General features: G+C 41.9%; 1 protein-coding gene across 4 annotated transcripts in view; it reads left to right on the top strand.

Annotated features, from left to right (window-relative positions):
• The window catches only part of SYNJ2BP (synaptojanin 2 binding protein), a 48,560-nt gene extending 25,428 nt beyond the window's left edge, over positions 1–23,132 (top strand). For 2 of the 4 annotated variants that reach the window (XM_002721658.6, XM_070065168.2), the window contains 2 exons: positions 14,031–14,126; positions 20,005–23,132. In XM_002721658.6, the coding sequence (XP_002721704.1) occupies positions 14,031–14,126; positions 20,005–20,145 (237 nt within the window). In that variant the 3' untranslated portion in view covers positions 20,146–23,132. The remainder of the gene's footprint in view (positions 1–14,030; positions 14,127–20,004) is intronic. The other 2 variants (XM_089322207.1, XM_089322208.1) reach the window with 1 other exon arrangement.
• The last annotated feature ends 663 nt before the right edge of the window (positions 23,133–23,795 follow it).

Below are 23,795 nucleotides of genomic sequence, written 5' to 3'. Positions count from 1 at the left end.
GGCTGAAAAGCCCATGAGAGTATTTCAGGCATGGAAAGCCAAGACACTGTGGCAAAAAAATGATCTAAATGAAGGATCTCTGTGAGTGAGATCCCAGTGGAAAGAAGGGGCCATCAATGAAGGAAGTGCCTTTCTCTGAAGGGAGGAGAGAAATTCCACTTTGCTTTTGGTCCTGTCTAAATACTGACAGAGTATGTGGGCCCAAAAGTCTTCCTTAGCCTTGGCAGCTCATGACAAGAGCCTCGGGTAATCACTGATGTCATAAATAAGAGTGTCAATTGTTAAATCAACAATAAGAGTCACTGTGTACTTGGTTCCCCATGTAGGACCTCTGTCCTTAATGAGTTGTACTATGAGAATTAATGGTAAAACCTGTCTTCAAACAGTACTTTATACCTTGTGTGTCTGTGTGGGTGCAAACTATTGAAATCTTTACTCAGTATAGAGTTGATCTTCTGTATATAAAGATAATTAAAAATGAATCTTAATGAAGAATAGGATGGGAGAGGGAGTAGGAGGTGGGATGGGAGCGCGGGTAGGTGGGGTATGGGGGAAAGAATTGCTATGTTCTTAAAACTGTACCTATGAGATTTATATTTATTAAATAAAAGCTTTTAAAAAAAGAAATCCAAACAAAAATAAATAAATAAAAATAAATCTTTATTCTCTAAGACAGTTTTCAATGAACAAGTTAGGAAAGTCAGATAAACCTAAAAAGATTGACTGATAGGTCCACAAATCCATGTTCTTAAAATTTAGAATAAACCTAGAATAAATCAGAAAATAGGCAAAATAAGAACTTTTAAAGCTATTAAAAGGCAAAATATAACTCTAGCCCTACTTTCCACTTTTGTTCCTCACCATCGACTGTAGTGTCACTATGATATTATCAATTGCAAGAGGTGGAGATTAGCAAGAGTAAAGGGCAAGACTTAAGTAGAAGGAAATTTGAACTATCATAAGGTGTTGTCATGACAGTAGCCCCACCTTCTCCAGATGGACCATGCTGTCATGGTCAGAAGAGGAGAAAAACTATTCCCTTTTTTTTCTTATGACTTGAATAGGGTGTGAGGGCTAAGGGAAAAGGTAAAATAGGTGAATGAAATACAGACTAAGGGAAGTCTTCATTGAGAGAATTAAGTAGTTGTCTCAATGCCTCTGTAAGACAGATATATCCTTTTAAAATATTTCTTAGTATGGTTTTGTTTTGAATTCTCCCCTTTGAATTGCTTCTTATGCAGTTTAACTAATTAGTTATAAGCGTGAAGTCTTTTGGCCCTCTTAGTTTCTATCTTATTGGCCACTCTCTGCCATCCAGTCCATTTGGTAGCCTACATGAAGGCAGAGTTACAAAGGAAAGCAGAGAGAACTTCCACCTTTTCCTCATTTGGCATCTCAGTATTTGAGAGATCAAGCTCAGTGGTATGATTCTGAATACCTCTTCACGAGACTTTATCACTCTGCTTAGTCCTCAGAAAAGAAAATAAGAAAAAGTAGCTATTAAAGCTACCCAAACAAATTCAAAAATCTAAGTTGTCATAGTTGATGCAGAATATAAACATACTATGAATGGCATTGTTTTAGATCTTCTTAATGAGTATTTTGCCTTTCTTCATTCCATTAAGCTTCTCCTATATACGACTTATCAATCTCTGAGGTGGAAATACTGATAATCCAACTGTCACCTAAAAAGGATATTAAAAAGTTTAGAAGCAGCTTATTTCATCAACGTGGCAATGGTACAGTAAGGAAATTGAGAATGGATTGTTAAAGATGTAGCATATAGTTAAGATGTATGCAGCTTAATATTTTTGCATATAAATCCTCTTGTCTTCAGATCACTGGATCCTAGCCTTCATGACTTAAGAAGGATTTGAACAGTATAGGACTTAAGAAAAGAGCCATATTGTTTGAAAAATTGTGATTAAAGGTAGATTCTTGCAAAATGAGAATAGTGAGAAATTTTTAAGCAGCTAAAACAACATAGTAGCATGCTAAGAACTTTGATTTACCTTTTTTAATAGTATGCTTACGTAATGAGGTGAGTATGATTACTGTACTCACTTTATAGCTTCTAAGAAATTGAGCCTTGGTGAAGTCAAGCAGCATACAACTATTAAGTGTCAGGGACTAAAATTTTGATCTATCTGAATTTGGAGCCCCTGCTTTTAACCAGTGTACTGTACTGCCTCCTAAAAGCTAAATGAGAAGCTAGAATTACTTGTCCTGAAAAGAAAGTGATGTGGTGAACTAGCAATAGATTGTATGTGTGGTTTTATATAAAAGCTAAAATTAGTCTTTATATAAAACAGGAGAGAAAAGAGGAAAACAGGATGTAAATGCCACTGGGAAAGAATTTATTAGATATAGTCTGAGATGAGGAACCTTTCTAATGTAGGTAATTGCTTCACAGAGAAATATTATTGAAAGACCTGTCAAGTTTTCAAAAATGGCTTGAGAGGTAGTGATAGATGGTAGGAGATAAATGTCAAAGGTAGCACAGTAGATCCAGCTCCTCCAGTGCCAGCACCTCCTATGAGCACTGGATGAGGATCTGTTGCTCCACTTCCCACCCACCTTCCTGATAATGCACCTGATAAAGCAGCAGAGGATGGGCCAAATCCGTGGGCCCTGCCACCACATGGGAGACGTGCATGGAGTTCCAAGCTCCTAGCATAGGCATGGCCAGCCCTGGCCATTGCAGCCATTTGGGGAGTGAACCAGCAGATGGAATCTCTCTCTCTCGCTCTCTCTCTCTCTCTCTCTCAAATTCTGCCTTCAAGTAAATAAATCTTTTTTTTAAAAGTCAGTGAAGAAAAAAGCAAATGTCTAAAAACCTCAGCTTACCTAACTTTAAAATTTTATAACAAAGTAACTCACTTTATCAAAATATAAGAAATAAGAGACATTACAAATAAATATATATATATCTCAAAGATACATAAGGCATATTTTGAAGGATGAGATGTTTATGTTTATGCTCTAGCCAGTTAAGGAAATGATGTGCAAAAGAAGAGAAAGGAAAATGCCAGGAAAAGGAAAAGCAGAAATAGAAGACAGGGATGGAAGAAGATAAAGAATACAGAAAAGAGGGGTGGGCGCTGTGGCGCAGTAGGTTAATCCTCCACCTGCGGCGCTGGCATCCCACATGGGCCCTGGTTCTAGTCCCGGTTGCTCCTCCTCCAGTCCAGCTCTCTGCTATGGCCTGGAAAGCAGTCGAGAATGGCCCAAGTCCTTGGGCCCCTGTGCCCACGTGGGAGACCAAGAAGAAGCTCCTGGCTCCTGGCTTTGGATCAGCGCAGCTCTGGCCGTTGCAGCCGTATGGAGAGTGAACCACGGAAGGAAGACCTTTCTCTCTGTCTCTCCCTCTCACTGTCTGTAACTCTACCTCTCAAATAAATAAATAAATAATCTTAAAAAAATTTTAAAAAGAATACAAAAAAGAAGAAAAAAATGGAGTGTGTACAAGAGAACAAGAAGCATATCCTCTGTGTTCTATCTAGGCCTATATTCCTTTGACTCCAGTTTCTTTTCTAAGAGTTCCAAAATTCGTTCTGGATCCCATTCCTTAAGAAATATTGTGAAAAAATCTGTGTTGCCTCACTCACCCATGTTGTCTCTATAAGTGTCAAACCATAACCATTAAATTTCCCAACTATTCTGCTCACTTTATCCCTTTCATGTTCATAAGTATTCACTTATTGGCTCTGAAGTCTCTATAGAATGATGCAATTTCTTTATTAGCCTATATTCACATTTAGTGGACTTTTCTTTCTCCTCACATAGGTTATTTTTCTATGTTGTAAAATTTACTCATTTTTTCTACTCACTTTTGCTAGTTATTAGTAATTAACCTATAAATGTGTCTCTTACTTACCACCATCTATTTTAGATAACAGATAGAAGTATCATGATCTATAAATTTCCCATGAGTTATTATCAGCTATCAATTTAATCTTTCCAGTCTCTTTAAATAATGCCCATATATTATCTTGGTTTTAAGTTCTTAAATAACTGCATGCAGTTTTATTTTCCTCATTGAAAATGAAAATTTTTTTCTCAGTATAGGTATTTTATTAATTAATTGTTTTAAAGTATATTTAAGACCATGTTACCTCTAAAACAAAAATGGGTATTACCAATGGAAGAACAGACCTGAAGTTGAGATGAGGGCCAGAAATTTCTCACCCAAAGTTCATTTGATATGTGTGCAGTGCTGAGAATAGTTTAATGTTGGCATAGGATACTGTGGGAAATTTTGTTAAAAAAAAAAAAAAAGTAGACTAAGTTTCTCATCTTCCCTGTGTATCTGTCGAAAGGAGGGAGAGTGAATAGAATAGTCAAGAATAGTTGATCCTCAACAAACTCCACATTTGTATAAAGCTAAGGGTGATTTAGCTGGTTATTATAATTGTACAAATGAATGTTCCATTAAATAACAAAATGGCATAGATTGGGCCAACTGTTTCATTTTCTGTTTAATAATTAATTTAGTGAATGAAAGAATTGTTTAGTCATCAACATTTATCAGCTGTTTTACTTGATGCCCTCCAGAGCACATTTCCAGGCGCTATGGAAAGTTACAAAGAAAGCAAAAAAGTGTCTTCTCTTTACTTAGAAATCAGTGGGAAAGATCCAGCAGCAATCCCCCAGCTGATTAGCTACAGAGATAGTGAAATACGCAGCAGAATCCTTTAAACAAAATACTTCTAGGAGAGACTCTCTTCTCATCTCTTTAGCTCCAGTACCTAGACCTGCTCCTTACACAGGGTAAGCTTCTAATTGGTTTCGGAGAATGAATTTCTCCATTATAACACTGAGTTTTTTGGTTAGGCCTGATTAATTAGATTTAAGCCGGCGCCGCGGCTCACTAGGCTAATCCTCCGCCTAGCGGCGCCGGCACACCGGGTTCTAGTCCCGGTCGGGGTGCCGGATTCTGTCCCGGTTGCCCCTCTTCCAGGCCAGCTCTCTGCTATGGCCCGGAAGTGCAGTGGAGGATGGCCCAAGTGCTTGGGCCCTGCACCCCATGGGAGACCAGGAGAAGCACCTGGCTCCTGCCTTCGGATCAGTGCAGTGCACCGGCCACAGCGCACCAGCCGCGGCGGCCACTGGGGAGCGTGAACCAACGGCAAAGGAAGACCTTTCTCTCTGTCTCTCTCTCACTGTCCACTCTGCCTGTTAAAAAAAAAAAAAAAAAAAGGAATAGATTCAGAAGATTTTTTTTAACATGCTTCAACTTCATCAAAAAGAGACCAAAAAATGTGCCTGGAACTCCATCGGAGTCTCCCACGTGGGTGACAGGATTACAAGCACTTGGTCCATCCTCCACTGCTTTCCCAGGCAAATTAGCAGGGAGCTGGATCAGAAGCTGAGCAGCCAGGACTCCAGCCAGCACTAAGAATGGGATACTGATGTTACCACAGTTAGCTTAACCCACAAAACAATTTTTTTAAGATTTATTTTATTGATTTGAAAGGCAGAGTTACACAAAGAGATCTGTCTTCTGGTTCACTCCCCAAATGGCCACAAGGGCTGGGGCTGGGCCAAGCTGAAACCTGAAGCTAAGAATTCCATCTACGTCTCCTATGTGGGTGGCAGCTGTCCAAGTACTTGGGCAGTCTTCCAAACAACATTGGTCCAGGAAACGGATGTTTAAAGATGGCCAACCACCAAAGTTAAAAGCAGAAAGGTTTTTTGTTTTCCCTCCAGTTAGCTAGAACAACTCCATATCCCAAATCACTGAACATTCATTCAGCAGGATTTTTCTAGCATGCTTTACATGTGCCCTATCTGGGTTCAGTAAAACTTACACCATGGTTAAGCTAAAATGACAAGTTAAAAGTCCTAAGATTACGAAGTTGACCGCTTCTAGGCAGGAAAGTGAGGTCCACCCATGGATAATCTGGCCATCACCCAGGAGCTGGTTAGAAACACAGAATCTCAGGACCCTGCCAGACCTACAGATTTAAAATCTAAATCATGAAAGTACTCCCTGGTGAGGGAGTGAGAATTTGAGAACCACTACAGAAGGCAAGTGTTTTTTGATGTTTTAAAATTATGACCTGTAATGAGAACTACATATATTTCTTATTCATCAAATATGAATATGTACATGTAAATAAACCTAAAACAGAAGTTTAACAAAACAGTACGTTTTAAATCATAATTCCAGTAAAGGGAAAATCACTAATGAAATCTGTGGAGGCATGTGATTTGCATTAAATAGGGGAAGTGGCCTGGGAGTGGAGACAAGTTAGCATCCTGTTTCAGACAGTTTAAGTTAGAACCGTCTGAATATCAGAATCACCTGGAGAGCTTACCGAACTGCAGATTGCTAGAATGAGGCCTAATAATTTGCATTCTTTACAAGATTCGAGGTGATGCTAATATTGTTGTTGTGGGGACTACACTTTGAGAGCTTCTGGTCTGTATTAGTAAGGATGGTGATAAAGAAAATGGATTCTGTAGACATTGAGGGGTAAAATCTACAGAACTCGGTGGTTTATCACGGGGCTACAGGAATCTAAAAATCCATAGAGGGGGGCTGGCGCTGTGGCGCAGCAGGTAAAAGCCCTGGCCCATATGGGCGCCGGTTCTAGTCCCGGCTGCTCCACTTCCGATCCAGCTCTCTGCTATGGCCTGGGAAAGCAGTAGAAGATGGCCCGAATCATTGGGCCCCAGCACCTGCATGGGAGACCTGGAGGAAGCTCCTGGCTCCTGGCTTCAGATCGGCACAGCTCTGGCTGTTGCGGCCAACTTGGGAGTGAACCATCGGATAGAAGACCTCTCTCTCTCTCTGCCTCTCCTCTCTGTGTAACTCTGACTTTCAAATACATAAAATAAATCTTAAAAAAAAAAATCTATAGAGGAGGTAAATATTGGAAAGCAAATTCAGCTCTTTAGCAGGAGTAACATTGTCAAGGGAGAAAGTTACAGTCAAGATTTGTTCTATGGGGCTGATTTGTATTGGCCAAGAATGGAAAAATAGTTCTTTACAAAAGGAATTTTGCATTTCTAAAAGGTCTCTTATTTAGGGTTTAATTTTAATTATTTTTATTAGAGACAGACAGACATGGACAGACAGAGCAAGCTCCCATTTGCTGATTTACTCCCTAAATGTCTTCAATAGCCAGGACTCAGGGTGGCTGAAGCCAGGAACTGAGAACTCAATCCAGGTCTTCCATGTGGGGGAGCAAGGACCAATCACTTGAGCAATTACCTGCTTTTTCTCACGGTGCACATCACTCTAATTTGGAATGTAGGTGTCGTAAGCCGTGTTTTCAACTGCTATGCCAATCACTAACCCCAAGGTTTAATTTTTAAATAGGAACTAGAGTGTTTTAATATTACAATACCTTTAGCCTTAACTAGGAGGGTAGAAAGCCATAACTGGCATATGCTGTATATAGCAGGTTATTTTGCCTGGTGTCACCAATGTTTTTCTTTTTGTTAGCAGAAGGAGGCTCAGATAAGATTCCATAGTGAGTCACTGACAGGTAGAGCTGTGATTAGAATCCAGGCCTTTCAGTTTTGTGTAATAATGAGATTATGTCTGCCAACCTTTTGTGTAGTTAAGCCTTTCTCAGGTTGCACTCTGGAGCCACACTTCAGGAAAGCAGGTGGCATTTATGCTGAGGTGTGTACCAGTGCTTCTCAGTCAATACACAGGTATAGTGATGAGCTGAGATATAACCTGTTCCGGTTAGAGTAGAATGTGAAATGTAAAATGCAGAGCTCAATTCCAGCTTTAAGAGAGTTACATAGCATGGAGAGGCAAAGAAGTGAATCAGTTGCATCTAGTAAAGTGTGATTTAGGAAGACTTTGTCAGGGAAGTGGCATTTAACTGTGTTTTTAATGCTACTTCAATATATACAAGTTAATAAAATTGTTAATACTTGAATACCCTGTTTTTGTCCTACTCTAAAAACGTTTAAATATATAACATTAAATAAAGCAAAAATTAAAAATCAATAAAACTTTGATTTACAGTGGTACATTACCAAAATAAAATCCTTGCTTATGATGTAAATTTGTATAGGTTAATGTTTTATGAAGGGTTTAGGGCCAGGCTACTTGAGATTGAATCATGACTTTTATCTTTCTATTCTATGAACTTATGGATGATGTGTAGCCTTCCTGTGCTTCTGTTTTAACACTTAAAAAATTAGGGTTCCTAACTGAGAGGCCTCTTGTGAACACTAAATCAGTTAATATATTAAAAGTGAACAGACAGCCGGCGCCGCGGCTCACTAGGCTAATCCTCCGCCTTGCGGCGCCGGCACACTGGGTTCTAGTCCCGGTCGGGGCGCCAGATTCTGTCCCGGTTGCCCCTCTTCCAGGCCAGCTCTCTGCTGTGGCCAGGGAGTACAGTGGAGGATGGCCCAAGTGCTTGGGCCCTGCACCCACATGGGAGACCAGGATAAGTACCTGGCTCCTGCCATCGGATCAGCGTGGTGCGCCGGCCGCAGCGGCCATTGGAGGGTGAACCAACGGCAAAGGAAGACCTTTCTCTCTGTCTCTCTCTCTCACTGTCCACTCTGCCTGTTAAAAAAAAAAAAAAAAAGTGAACAGACAACTCCAGGCATAATAATAAATTTTTAATAATTCCTGGAAATTACAACTAAAGCAACAGTTATTTTAAGCTCAGTAGTTTCATGATTGAATGTCATATAGTGACTCAGTTATCTCACTCACACTCATGTTACTATGAAACTTTGGCTCTAATATTGATCTGTGACCTTATTCAGCAATCGCTGACATGACTGTATCATTAACTTACTTGTTTGCCTCTAGAAGAAAATGTATACTTGACAGTGAGAAATAGCAATTGTTACATGGGCTAGATTACTTAAATAAGCATTCTCACTATAACTAGTAATTCTATACCTATTCTCTCCCCCTAGGAATTAACTAGAAATGGAGTCATTGAGAATTCATTGTGATGGAAAGAAATACTGAAGTTTCTTTCTTATGGCATATCTGCCAAGCAAAAAAGCATAGTCAGGAGGTAGCTTGGTAACATGACAGCAAAGTCCATCAGCAAAAAAATCATGTATTCATGTATCTTTAAAAGGACTGACCCTTTTAAAGATCAATCTTGGTGCAGTAAGTTAAGCATCTGCCTTCAGTGCCGGCATACCACATGAGTGCCATTTCTAGTCCCAGCTGTTCCTCTTCCAATCTAGCTCTCTGGTATGGCCTGGGAAAGCAGTGGAAAATGGCCCAAGTGCTTAGGCCCCTGCACCCGCGTGGGAGACCCAGAAGAAGCTCCTGGCTCCTGGCTTTGGATCTGGCTGTTGCAGTTACGTAGGGAATAAACCAGCAGATGGAAGACCTTTCTCTCTGTCTCTCCCTCTGATTGTCTGTAACTCTGCCTCTCAAATAAATAAATAAAATCTTAAAAAAAAAAAAAAGATCAATCTTGGAGGATAAATGGAATTTGGAAAAGGGGGAAAGTATTTGGCTGGTTTATATAACTTAGGAGTGCCTAGTTGAACCAACAAGCTGAGTTAGTTATTTCCTGTAGGGTTTTGCCTACCAGCATGAGAAATCAGGCATGCACTCTTTCACTGCTTCCTAACTTTGCTTTTTTTTTTTTTTTTTTGACAGGCAGAGTGGACAGTGAGAGAGAGAGACAGAGAGTAAGGTCTTCCTTTTGCCGTTGGTTCACCCTCCAATGCCCTCGCGGCCGGCACATCGCGCTGATCCGAAGCCAGGAGCCAGGTGCTTCTCGTGGTCTCCCATGCGGGTGCAGGACCCAAGCACTTGGGCCATCCTCCACTGCACTGCAGAGAGCTGGCCTGGAAGAGGGGCAACCGGGACAGAATCCGGCGCCCTGACCGGGACTAGAACCCGGTGTGCCGGCGCTGCAAGGCAGAGGATTAGCCTATTGAGCCATGGCGCCAGCCTATTTTTTGAAAACTAGAATACAACTGTATTCTGTTGTCTAAGGAAGTATACTTTAGGGAGACTTATCTGGAGACACAGTGGTAAAATAGATTGGAACAGGGGAAGATGCAGAGGAAAGTAAACCAAGGAGAAGATAATCACAGTGATTCCATTAAGAGTGTCCGTATCCTAGAATAGAGAAGCAGTAGGAAACAAAATACCCCAAGAGAAATGTCTCTGCCTTTCAGATAAATAAATCTCTCTTTTTATAAGTGTTAGACTGCAGGTTGTGACAGTATACACAGGTACATAAAAAACTTCACGGGGATGGAGGGTGTACATTTGGCATAGCAGTTATGTTACCACTTGGGATGCCTGCTTCCCATTTCAGAGTGCTTGGGTTTGAGTCCCAACTTCACTTCAAATTCCAACTTCCTGTTAATGTGCACCTTGGGAGGCAGCAGGTGATGACACAAGTGATTAGCCCCCTGCCACTCAAGTGGGAGAACCAGATTGAGTTTCCAGCTCCTGGCTTCTGCCTGGCCCAACCCTGGCTTTTGCAGACATTTGGGGAATGAATCGGCAGATGGAAGATCTTTGTCTCTCTGCCTTTCAAATAAATAAAAGATTAAAACACATTTTTTCCAAAAGTTCATGGTTCATAGAAAATGGAATTAAAAGATGAGCTTTTTTTGATGTGGAACATTTTTGATGCCCTTGTATAGTATTTGATAATGTACCTTTATCATGAACTTTTTAAAGACCCCTCCTTTGCTCTTTTGCTTGGATTTCAAAATTCTTTGCACCAAAATTTATCTTTTAATTCTGCTTTCCAAAAGTATCCCGTATTATATGTGACTATTGCCAGAATAGAAGAAATTTTAAAAATTACAAATTTTAGTCTGAATAAATGGTAGTGGTAATAGGAAATTAGTCAGCATGTTTTGGTTTTGTATAAAGTTACAAAGAGGCTTTGATATATTGAAGTAAGATTTAGCAGAATATTCAAGAATAGACTTCCAGTAGGAAATTGGCCAATCCAGAAGTATAAGCAAGAATAAAAACTTTGGGTTTTTGTAAACTTACAGATTATGGTTGAAATTGTGAAAATTCACCATAGAAGAGAAAGGAAAAGAATGAAGCAGTGACAGTGAAGTACATTTCCTTACCTAAGAAGGAGGAAAGGGGAGAGGAATCAGGAAAGTAGTCAAAGGACTAAGAGAGCTAAGTGCTTATAAGCCAAAATAGGAGAAAGTTAAAAAGAGCAAGAAATGATTGGGGCCGGTGCTGTGGCGTAGCAGGTAAAGCCACCACCTGCAATGCCGGCATCCAATATGCTCCACTTCCGATCCAGTTCTCTGCTATGGCCTGGGAAAGCAGTAGAAGATGGCCCAAGTCCTTGGGCCCCTGCACCTGCGTGGGAGACTGGGAAGAAGCTCCTGGCTCCTGGCTTCAGATCAGCCCAGCTCCAGCTGTTGCGGCCATCTGGGGAGTGAACCAGCAGATAGAAGATACCTCTCTCTCTCTCTCTCTCTCTCTCTCTGTGTGTGTGTGTGTGTGTGTGTGTCTCTCTGTAACTCTGCCTTTCAAATAAATAAATAAGTATTAAAAAATGGTATGAAATCTGAGAAAGGGCTCTGTAGCATCTGGTGAGTGGAAGTCACTGCTGAGCTTCACGAGGGCATGTTCTTCCCTCCCACCTACATATTTTGAGATTACAAGGGAATAAAGAGTGAATGAGTGCTGAGGAAGTGAAGGCAATGCATGCAAACAGTTTTGTAGTGAAAGAAGAGAGAAGATGGGAATATGATGATAGTGGGTTCCAAGACATACTTGTATTGTTTTCTTCATAGAGGAGGATGATTTAAGTTAAGAGAGCAATAAAGGAATTAAGGAATCAGGCAAAAAGTGATCATGAGGTCTGTAAGAGGCTAAAAGGGATGTGATGAAGAGCATCTATAGATAACTTAACCTTGATAAAGAAATGACCTAATCCAGAGAGGGAAAGGAGCAGTGAACAGATATCCCAAAACTATGACGGGGAAGAAAAGAAAAGGGAGAGAGTGTCAGAAGTAATCTCACAAAAAATAAATAAATAAATAAATAAATAAATAAATAAAAATAAAAAAAGGAACAAAAGAGTCTCTTGAGAGAAGAGAGTTTTAGGGAGTTTCTTAAATGAGTAGAAGACAAGTTTTAAGGATAAGCAGGAGTCAGTTAGCTGGGATCTATGATAGAGAGTGTGACTGTATCTTTCTCCAAGAATATTCCACTCAGTAATGGCAAGGAAAGTAGATTCATTGTGTTGCCCAGCACTGGAAGGATGGCAGAAAATTATGAGGACAAGGAACTCTAATGATTTTTTTTTTTTTTTTTTTTGACAGGCAGAGTGGACAGTGAGAGAGAGGCAGAGAGAAAGGTCTTCCTTTGCCGTTGGTTCACCCTCCAATGGCCGCCGCAGCTGGCGCGCTGCGGCCGGCGCACCACACTGATCTGATGGCAGGAGCCAGGTGCTTCTCCTGGTCTCCCATGTGGTGCAGGGCCCAATTACTTGGGCCATCCTCCATTGCACTCCCGGGCCACAGCAGAGAGCTGGCCTGGAAGAGGGGCAACCGGGACAGAATCCAGCGCCCCGACCGGGACTAGAACCCAGTGTGCCGGCGCCGCAAGGCGGAGGATTAGCCTAGTGAGCCGCGGCGCCGGCCTCTAATGATTTAACAAGTACTTTTTCACAGTTACAGCCAGAGCTCCTAGATGGGTAAGAATGCAGATAAAATGTAAAAAGATAAAGACTTTGAAGAGGATAAAAGGGAAATTCAGTAGAGAAATGGGAAGTGTGAAAAGAGTAGGGATTATGGTCAGGTTTTTAAGAGTCTGAGATATTAAGAGCTGAAGCATATCTAATGTTGAAGTCTGAATTTATGTCAATCAATTGCTGACTGAAGTGGAATGGAGCTTGAAACTGTTGAGAAGGTATACCATCTGTCAGGCAAAAATATAGGTAGATTCATTGACCAAGGATCTCAGGAGGTGAAAATGGGGGAGGGATACTTATGAACTAATGGAAAAGGAAGATTATGACAAGGAAAATAAGAAGGTTCAAAAATCCAAAGGCTTGAGCTTCACCTGAGCTGGGAATAGTTGGTGAGTCGATGAGGAGGAATAGTAGTGTGGAAGAAACAATAAAATGCAAGAGCATTTTGGTGTTCCCCTAGTTTTTAGAAACCCTACTCCTACCTACTCTTATTCAGCAATCTCACTAAGCTTCAGTTTCTTCACTTGTAAAAGGAAGATGAAAATAGTGTCAACCTCATAGGATTATTGTGAGAAATAAATTAGGTAATTTATGTACAACACAGATCCTATAAAATAAATAAGATACTCTTGCTTCTGTTGCTGTTGATGTTGGCATTGACATGTGTAAAAGATAGGTAATCTTGCACAAGGTGGCTGTACTGTGTCAGTGAGTACAGCACAAGTTAGATACCACTTGTGACCAGTGTCTCTCCTAACACCAAAAAGTTTAAGTACCAGTATTCCTTCACATGTCTCACTTCTATATGGTAGGAGTGTCCTAAATTGAATTTTTTAAGGGTTTGTATTATCACAGAAACATGGTTTTTAGCAAATGTGAGAAGGATAGGAGTGTCCATGAAATCACGGAAAATATTTAACACTATTGAATAAGTGCTATGGACCTATATAGATTTGCACCACATCAGAATAAATTGTGGGAAAATTTTGTGTAGAATTGTATTTCTACAATTGAAGATGGCAATGCCAAGAATTAGGAATATAAAGGATGGGGTAGTAACCTGGAAGGTTGTTTTAGCTGTAGGGAAGCAGCATAATGTTCATGGATGACAAAAACTACATTAGTGAGACAGGCATAGAAGAGGAAGGAGAAACCACTTTATTTTAACATAGGATCTCTTCACATGGCCCATGGAACCTCAGTTCTAGGAAAACAAAGCTTTGAAAATGAAAAAAGCTACTCTGAGTTCTAAGTAACTTTACCCATACTCCTGACACTTAGAATATACCTGGTAGGAGTTAGTTTTTTTTTTAAAGGTTTGGCTGCATGAAAGTAAATTGTTGACTTACGAAAATTAACCTGTCTCTTATGACTCTCCTCTGACAGGTAAATGGCCAGGACCTAAAGAACCTCCTGCATCAGGATGCTGTAGACCTCTTTCGTAACGCAGGCTATGCTGTGTCCCTGAGAGTACAGCACAGGGTAGGTGTTACTTGCAGCCGGAGACCTGCCACCAGGCCTTTGCACCATTCTTGTGATTAAACTGCATGTAATCTTCAGTGTATTTGTGTGGTTGTTAATTTTCCCTTTCCCTTTCCCTTTCCCTTTCACTTTGACTTTTTTGAAGAACTTACAGAGACCCTCTTGTACTTCTGTTCATCTTTTTTTATGTATTTTTTTATGTATTTGAAAGGCAGAGTTAGAGGCAGGGGGTGGGGGAACATCTGGTGGCTCATTCCCCAAATGGCCATAATGGCCAGGGCTGGGCCAGGCTGAAGCCAGGAGTCCAGAACTCCAGCCTGGTCTCTCACATGAGTAGTAGAGGTCCAAGTTCTTGGGCCACATTCTGCTGCTTTCCCAGGTGTATTAGCAAGGAGCTAGATTGGAAGGGAGCAGTCAGGACTCAAACTGGTACTCGTGTGGGATGCCTATGTCACAGGCTGCAGCTTAACCTACTGCACCACAACTCCAGCCCCTTCTGTTCATCTTAAAGGACATTTGGTAGCAGTGTGCTTGACACTAAACAGTATGCTTGACACTCAGGTCCTAGTTTCGAGGTAATATATGCCTTGAAGACAACCAGATTGAAATTGATGCAGGGGGAAAAAAAAAGAAGCATTTTTTTTATTTTTTGGTAGTGGGAGAATCATATCTGATTTTTTTTAAAGGGGATTTATTTTATTTATTTGAAAGACAGAGTTACAGAGAGAGGTAGAGACAGAGAGAGAGGGAGAGGGAGAGAGAGAGAGATCTTCCATCCGCTGGTTCACTCCCCAATTGGCCACAATGGCTGGAACTGCGCTAACCCAAAGCCAGGAGCCAGAGCTTCTTCTGGGTCTCCCACATGGGTGTAGGGGCCCAAGGACTTGGACTTGTAGGGGCCACTGCTTTTCCAGGCCATAGCAGAGAGCTGGATCGGAAGAGGAGCAACCAGGATTAGAACCAGTGCCCATATGGGATGCTGGCACCTCAGGCCAGGACATTAACTCACTGTGCCACAGCGCCGGCCCCCATATCTTCTCTTAAAACTCTTAATTTATAACAATTTCTACAATTGTAACTACAACAATGGTGAAATGCCTGGTGCCTGCTATCTGATGTCCTTTTTCTTATTTATTTATTTGAAAGGCAGAGAGAGAGAGAGAGAGAGATCTTCCATCCACTGGTTCAATCCCCAAATGGCTACAACTGTGGGAGCTAAATCAAGCCAAAGCCAGGAGCCTGGAACTTCATCTGGGTGCTCCCACTTGGGTGGTAGGGGCTCAAGTATTTGGGTCATGTGCTGCTTTTTCAGGTCCATTATAAGGGAACTGGATCAGAAGCAAAGTACTGGGGACTGGAATGGGCACTCCAGTATGGAATGCCAGCATTACAAGCATTGGCTTAACTTGCTGCACCACAACACTGGCCCCTGATTTTCCCTATCACATCTATGGATCTTCTTACCAACCTGGTGACACTTTTGACCAAAGCTGTAGTGCTCAGAGGGGAGCTCTAATGAGAAAATGGTGGGGCCGGTGCTGTGGCATAGTAGGCTAAACTTCTGCCTGTCACACCGGTATCTCCTATGGGCACTGGTTCATATCCCAGCTGCTCCTCTTCTGATCCTCTGCTATGGCCTGGGAGAGCAGTGAAAGATGGCCCAAGTGCTTGGGCCCCTGAACCCATGTGGGAGACCCAGAAGAAGCTCCTGGCTCCTGTATTCAAATTGTCCCAGCTCCAGCCATTGTGGCCATTTGGGGAATGAAGCAGTGGATGGAAGACCTTTCTCTCTATCTGTAACTCTGCCTCGTAATAACTAAAATCTTAAAAAAAAAAAAAAGTGCAATTCAGAACTCAGTCAAGACTTCATCCATTCCTGCATTCACTTCTTTCTTTTTAGTATTTCAGAATTTGCATGATGGGAGGGTGTCGCTCCCCGTCTTCGTGGAGGAACGACACAGGACCCTGCGCTGTTCTTTCGTCTGCTCGGCCCTCCCCGGGTTTGCTGCTGGTTCTTCCCGGGTTGGCTACCGACCCTTCCACCTCCGTGGAAGGGCGGTTCCCCCTGCCACATTCCCCACTTCTGCGGGGGAGCGGCACACCGCCGGCTGGCTCTCTCGAGGGCTGCACAGGTGTTCCTTCAGATAGATGTTCCCCTTAGATGTTCCTGGTGCATGGTGTCTCTCTCCTCCTTTATAGTCCTCTTCCGCCAATCCCAACTCGGCTGCCCACACGCCGAGTACGCTGCTCTCCTCCAATCAGGAGCAGGTCCTACAGTTTATTGGTTGAACTGGAGGCAGCTGTGTAGAAGCTGTTTCTCCCTTCTCAGCACCATATTGTGGGAAAGCAGATGCATAGAATAAGTCTTAATTCCAGTAACTTAGTCTAGTCCGAGTTGCTCCCAGTTGCTCCCCACAGATCCCCCTGTCTTTTTATTTTTGGCGTTGATACGCACCTGTCTTCGGTGCCCTGCGGCACACACTCTGCTCTGCTTGCTAGAGCTGCCAACAGGTGCCTACAAGCCCTACCAATCAGGCAAACCGAATCCGGGTCCTCTCTTCACCATGTTGTGAGGAGGTTTTTAGGCGCTGATGCATGCCTGTGTTCGGTGCCCTGCAGCGCATGCTCTGCTCTGCTAGAACTGCCTGCAGGTGCTTACAAGCCCTAGCAATCAGGCAAACCGAATCCAAGCCTTCTCATTGCCGTATTGTGGGGAGACTTATTGATGTTGATAACGTGCCTGTCTTCGGTGACCTGCAGCGGGTAAGCTGCTAGCTGCCAGCAGGTGCTTATCATCTTACTAATCAGGCAGACCGAATCCAAGCTCTCTCATTGCCGTGTTGTGGGGAGGCCTTATTTTTCTCTATTTCTCTATCTCCGGGCATTCCTATTTCTCCCATTTTACTTCTATCTGCCAGCATTCCTATTTCTCTCATTTTACTTCTAAACTTCTGTTTCTCTTATCCCCGCGGCTTCATTCTCCCCAACATATTTTTCTCTACCCGGTATGTTTCCCAACTTTTCTTCCAACAATATTCCCCTCTCATTTCTCCTGGCCTCTCCCCACAGTCCGTATCCAAGTCTAAGTTTCTTCCAGGTTTCACTTTCACTTTCAACCTGCAGTCCATATCTAAGTCTAAGTTTCTTCTTGCTTTCACTTTAAATCCTAGCTTTCAATCCTAACTTCTTTTCCACAGTCCGTATCCGAGTCTATGCCTAGGCTTTCGATAGCTTCTTCCCGCACCTTTTCCGTCCAGCTTTTCCCTAAGCTCTTTGCTAGTCTCTCTCTCTGGTATTTTCCCACTTCTTCCCGTTTCTTCCCTCCTAAGTTTCTTATCCGAGTCACGGCACCATTATGTCGCTCCCCGTCTTCGTGGAGGAACGACACAGGACCCTGCGCTGTTCTTTCGTCTGCTCGGCCCTCCCCGGGTTTGCTGCTGGTTCTTCCCGGGTTGGCTACCGACCCTTCCACCTCCGTGGAAGGGCGGTTCCCCCTGCCACATTCCCCACTTCCGCGGGGGAGCGGCACACCGCCGGCCGGCTCTCTCGTGGGCTGCACAGGTGTTCCTTCAGATAGATGTTCCCCTTAGATGTTCCTGGTGCATGGTGTCTCGCTCCTCCTTTATAGTCCTCTTCCGCCAATCCCAACTCGGCTGCCCACACGCCGAGTACGCTGCTCTTCTCCAATCAGGAGCAGGTCCTACAGTTTATTGGTTGAACTGGAGGCAGCTGTGTAGAAGCTGTTTCTCCCTTCTCAGCACCATATTGTGGGAAAGCAGATGCATAGAATAAGTCTTAATTCCAGTAACTTAGTCTAGTCCGAGTTGCTCCCAGTTGCTCCCCACAGGAGGGGAAATCTGGGTAGATATGATTTCTCCTGTAGCCCTGAGGATTTCGAGTGTATTCATTGAACAGGTTCAGTGTACCTTTTACATCTTTTCCTGCTTAAATTGGTGCACTCTGCCTCTTTCAGTGGCTAAATGAAGGTTCAGAGGTTCTAATGGAAAAGATGGAGAAGGCCAAACATGAAAGATCTCTGTGAAAACAGCCAGGGTTACAGAGTCTGGGTGTGATGGAGCAGAAAACAGCTGCTCCCACCTTGACTCTTCTCTTTGACTCTTCTCTGGTGTGTGGTGTTTTTTTGTTTGTTTGTTTTTGTTTGTTTGTTTTTTTTTTTTTGTTTTTGGACAGGCAGAGTGGACAGTGAGAGAGAGACAGAGAGAAAGGTCTTCCTTTACCATTGGTTCACCCTCCAATGGCCGCCACGGCCGGCACGCTGTGGCCGGTGCACCGCACTGATCCGATGGCAAGAGCCAGGTACTTATCCTGGTCTCCCATGGGGTGCAGGGCCCAAGCACTTGGGCCATCCTCCACTGCACTCCCGGGCCACAGCAGAGAGCTGGCCTGGAAGAGGGGCAACCAGGACAGAATCCGGCGCCCCGACCGGGACTAGAACCCGGTGTGCCGGCGCCGCAAGGTGGAGGATTAGCCTAGTGAGCCGCAGCGCCGGCCTCTCTGTTTTTAAATATGGGAGAATTTATGCAGGAGATTGGCAAGTAATTATAGGCATACACTTCGGACATGATTGGAGTTAATTTTTAAGGTTTGTGGAAATGATTTCCAATGTTCACTTCTCAGGAAGCCTCCATAAAGAACAACTATTAAAACAGATTCTTGGCCGGCGCCGTGGCTCACTAGGCTAATCCTCCGCCTAGCGGTGCCGACACACAGGGTTCTAGTCCCGGTTGGGGCGCCGGATTCTGTCCCGGTTGCCCCTCTTCCAGGCCAGCCCTCTGCTGTGGCCCGGGAGTGCAGTGGAGGATGGCCCAGGTGCTTGGGCCCTGCACCCCATGGGAGACCAGGAGAAGCACCTGGCTCCTGGCTCCTGCCATCGGACCAGCGCAGTGCGCCGGCTGCAGCGCGCCGGCCGCGGCGGCCATTGGAGGGTGAACCAACGGCAAAGGAAGACCTTTCTCTCTGTCTCTCTCTCTCACTGTCCACTCTGCCTGTCAAAAAATAAAAAAAATAAAAAAACAGATTCTTCTGTTTAAGGAATTGGCTCAGCCCTAATGTCTTCCTCTCAAGCATGCCCTTTGAGGACATCTCATCAAGAAATGAATGAAAGATGTAGAGATAGAGTAGAGGGTATAAAAGGTAGTTCATACAGTTTTGCCTTTCAGACTGAAGGGTCAGAGTTACTTATTACAACTTAGCCACTGAAAATTGATACAAAAAGGGCCATCCTAAAAAAAAAAACTGAACTAAGAAAGACCATCACGCCTCAAATGTTTTTAAGTAATAGAAAATTATAACTATTAGTATTTATTTATCTGAGTCTTGTTCCTCTGTTCCATGTAGGTTTGACCTTTATCTGTCTAGTATGACCAACTAGGGAATGAAGGACAGGACTCCATCTAGGACAGAGTGGGTGCCTTTGGGAATTGGAAAACATTTCCAAGTAAAGATATCACACTTTTTTTTTTGAAATTGCCTGGGTCTTCTCTTGTTGCATTCTGATGACAGATAATCTTTCTAAGTAAACGTTTCCAAAAAGATGTACCCTTCTCCCCAGTAATATCCAGGTCTCCCATGTGATCATTAGGTTTCATCTCATATCTTCCTTTTGCTATTATGATACACATAGAGTTAAGATGGAGGCAGTACAGGAAGAGGTTACCTGACTTGTCCCCTTAGGTTGGTAGCGCAACAAAGTTAAATGCCTCCCTTTCAGACTTTTTTTTTCCAGAAGAACCTGTGTCACTGATGCATGACTGCCTTCTACTGGGTAGTGGTTGGGGCTTATAGTTTTGGGTGGTCCAGAATCAAGGTGGGAAACATAGATTAGTCACTGGAGTTAACAGTTTTCCTTCTCTTCCAGTTACAGGTGCAGAATGGACCTCTTGCACATCGAGGTGAAGGGGAGCCAAGTGGCATTCCCATGGCTGTGGTTCTGGTGCCAGTGTTTGCCCTCACCATGGTGGCAGCCTGGGCTTTCATGAGATACCGGCAACAGCTATGAAAAGTTTGCTTTCCTCCAGTGCTCCCATTGAAAATACATTTCTCTAGCCCTCCTCCACTACCATTCTACCATATCTTTCTCTCTCTCTACATAGCCAACACATGATTTAAAGTGACCAATGCCCACCCATAACTTTGCTGTTCAAAATCTCCAAATCTTCATATTTTAATGGGAGAGTAAAGATATTTTTTGAAGGAAAGCTGAAGAAAATATTGCTTAGAGCAAAAGAAGAGATACATATTTTACTAGGCCTTCTGATAGAAATGTCAGCTGCCACCCAAAGAGAGAAAGGTCCTGACTTCCTATCACCATGGGTGATACTTTATTTCTAAGCTGGCATGCCTCAAAGGCCAGCTGTATGATATGAGAGGAAGAAAGGAATTTTCTTTGTAATGATCTTCCTAGGGAAATTTTTGTGGCCTTTATTTCATTTCTAACTACATACCTGGGTGCCTATATTAGACAAAGAAGAGTGAAAAGAGCATTTTTACTTTTTTTTTTACAAGATAAATACATATATAAAGTACACATACATATACATGTATGATAGTGTAGTAGTAATGCCTTATGAAGAACTGAAGAGGTGAGGTAGTTGCTCTGGTTTCAAGGTTTCTGATCTAAGGCATGACCTTAATTGAAGAATTTAAAGAGATATTTGTAAGCATGTATAGTGGGAACCAGGGAGTGAGCCTTAAAAGAGAATGCCCAGTCTAGGGCACTAAAATACTCAATCAACCAATTAAAGTTCTTGGAAGGACAAAATTTTTTCTCCTAATAGCTGTGGTGAAACTGAGGCAAATTTCCATAATCCAGTTCTCAATCTTTTAAAAAAAAAATAAAAAACCTTTCAGGTATAAAGATAATACGGTAGTAAAGATAAATACGGAATCTTTGGGCTTCACTTTTGACATTTGTGGTACCTCAAAGGGCTGTGAAAGTGTCAGCTGGAATGATTGTGGTCAGGGCTGTGGCAATAGGGCCAAAGCAACCCAGCAAGAAAACTGTTGAAGGACAAAAGATAGTGCCTCCCAGGGTAGCACCTGAACCCTCTCAAGCTGTTTACCAGCTTTTTAAATTTCTAATATTACACAAAATTTGAGAGAAGGAACTGCATCTCAGCCAGGATGGGCATGAAATCAACTCTGTTTCTGATTGAGTTACAGTGGAAGGGCCTTATTGCTAAGCTTTAGTTCTAAACACTGGTGATGGCCTTTCATTAATAAACTGTTTCTCAGGAAAAGGAAGGGAAAGTTTTCTGTTGTTTTAGGGTGTAGAGAAATTTGGTGGGTATTTCATGGGAAAACCCCAGAAGGAGGATATGGATGCTAGAGAATACCAAAAATGTGATGTCCTTATAACCGTGTTGGTTTTAAAGCACATAGGATTAATAACCACGGTTAATGTTTTGGCTTTAAAAAAATAATTTTAATTGTCTATATACTGGCCAGACTGTAAGCCTTATATCATTCTGATTGCAGCATTATGAGGACTTTACCGCAGTCTGGCAATTATTTGCCAAAACATCAGCATTGCCAAATACTTTTGCAAAGAAGTAAAATGTATAGTCTCCATTCTAAAGAGCTTTTTGGTTCTGGTTGGGAAGAGAATACTTAAAATAGAATTAGCCACATAGGTAGAGCAGTATAAGTTGGTGTCAAATTTGTATCAAAGATAGCAAAAGAAAAAAGTTACTGAGAAATGAGGCACTTGAGAATGTCCCATAGAGAAGGAACAAGTTAAGGTGACCCTTGGGGACCTCACAGTTTAAGAAAATTCATAAATAGTTAATTCATAAAAAGTTAAAAGTATATCATTAAGTTAACAATTGTAATTAATAATGAAAACTGATACCATGCACAAATTGATGCAGCAACAAAGAAGATATGCAGGTGACCATCTCTTTTTTTTTTTTTTTTTAAGGAATTCAGAAAAAGAAAACTGTCTCATAATGATATCAGGCTACCTTGGAAAGGGCAAGGTTTTAAGATTAAAAAGTCAGTAAGACCTTGTTCTGTATCAACTGTTGATATAGAGAGAAACTTGTTTTAAACAATCCTGACATGTATACCCTTTGACCTGAGCTGTTCAGCCCCCCTGAGACTTACTTAGACAAGCGGACTCATCTAGATTCCAGAGAGAAACACTGACAGTATTCGAGTTCTCACCTCTGCCAGCCCCACTGTGGAGGTACTACCTCAGGTCCTCCCTGTCTCTGAGGGCACATGCAGCAGCATCCACAAAGGGCATGCTTACCTGCCAGAAGTCACCTCAGGACTTGGACAGTAACTCCTGGGAGGACCTTGAGACACACAGACTGAAGCAAATGACAAGCAGGAAAGAGAGCGATTTAGTTTTTTGTTTATTGGTATATGTAAATTTAGAATACACCTATTCCATCATTAGTAGAGGCTTTGCTTTGGCTGATAATGGATTCTGATGCACTTTGATGATTTAGGTTTTCTTGGAAATTAAAGACCAAAATATTAATGATTTAGGCAAATATACTATTCAGTTTATTCTTCTGATTTTGTGAAAACAAATTATTATCATAGATGAGGTATTAGAATCTATTATAGGTTGTAACAAAAAAAACCTCATGTTCTTTAAAGATATATCTAATTAGATTACATCTAGTGTTCCTACCAGCTAAATTATTATGTTCAACATTTTGAAAATTGAATGGAAGTATTTTTTAGACATGATACTAAAAACATTCTGTATTTATCATTTTCTGTTATGTATATATAATTCTAATAAGATATTATTTGTTCCAGTTGTCTCTGTTTGCTTTTCCTGCAGAGTTTTAACTTGTGTGCTGTTGATTTAATGTAATTACACCTTGTAGCTATGTATAATAGAAAAAGGAAGTTAGTATTTGTTATTGCATTCTGTGCCAGGAACTGTATCAAGATCTTCTTGTCAATGCCTCATGACTCTGAGATTTAAGAACTGATATAAAGATCAGAGAATAAATTATTTTCCTAAGATTTCATAGGTGGTGATAATGGAATCAGGATTTTAACTCGAGTGCCAGCATCAATAATATGTCCTTCCTGGTAGTGGTCCTCTAAGCAAGGTCTGTGGACAAAAGCATCACCATTACCTGAGAAAGCAGATTTTGGGGCTTCATCCTGATCTCCTGAATCAGAAACTCTTGAATGTGGACCCAGCAATCTGTGTTTTAAATAATCCCTCCAAGTGACTCTGACTCCCACTGAGTTTGAGATTCATAGCTCTATGCTAATGCTTTCTGCATTTTGTCAAGTAGAATCACCTGGAACACTGGTAAAAGTCTTTATGCCCAGGCTACAGATCAAATTAAACAGGACTCTCAGGCAGCAATAAAATAAAGTTCATCAGATGATTCCAGTATGCAAGCTCATAAACACATTCTGTGGCATTTAAACCTGATTATATTTACATTATTAAATTACATAGAGACATGGCTGCAGCTAACTGGAGCTCTTCCTCAATATAGACATGGAGTAAAAAGTGGAGTATTCCTTCACTCCTGATTTGTTAAGAACTGATAGACCTCCAGCAAAGTGTAGTATTAGTGTGCTTCATTTGGTGCATGTATTAAATTAGAACTGAATCACATAGGATTGAAACTAAAAGGAAAACAGAAAAAAAATATAGGATGAATCTAT

Source organism: Oryctolagus cuniculus, chromosome 20, assembly GCF_051225735.1.
Source record: "Oryctolagus cuniculus isolate XC-2025 breed Fujian yellow rabbit chromosome 20, ASM5122573v1, whole genome shotgun sequence".
NCBI lineage: Eukaryota > Metazoa > Chordata > Mammalia > Lagomorpha > Leporidae > Oryctolagus > Oryctolagus cuniculus.
Note: the sequence above shows the minus strand (reverse complement) of the source record. Positions and strands in the feature narration are given on the sequence as shown.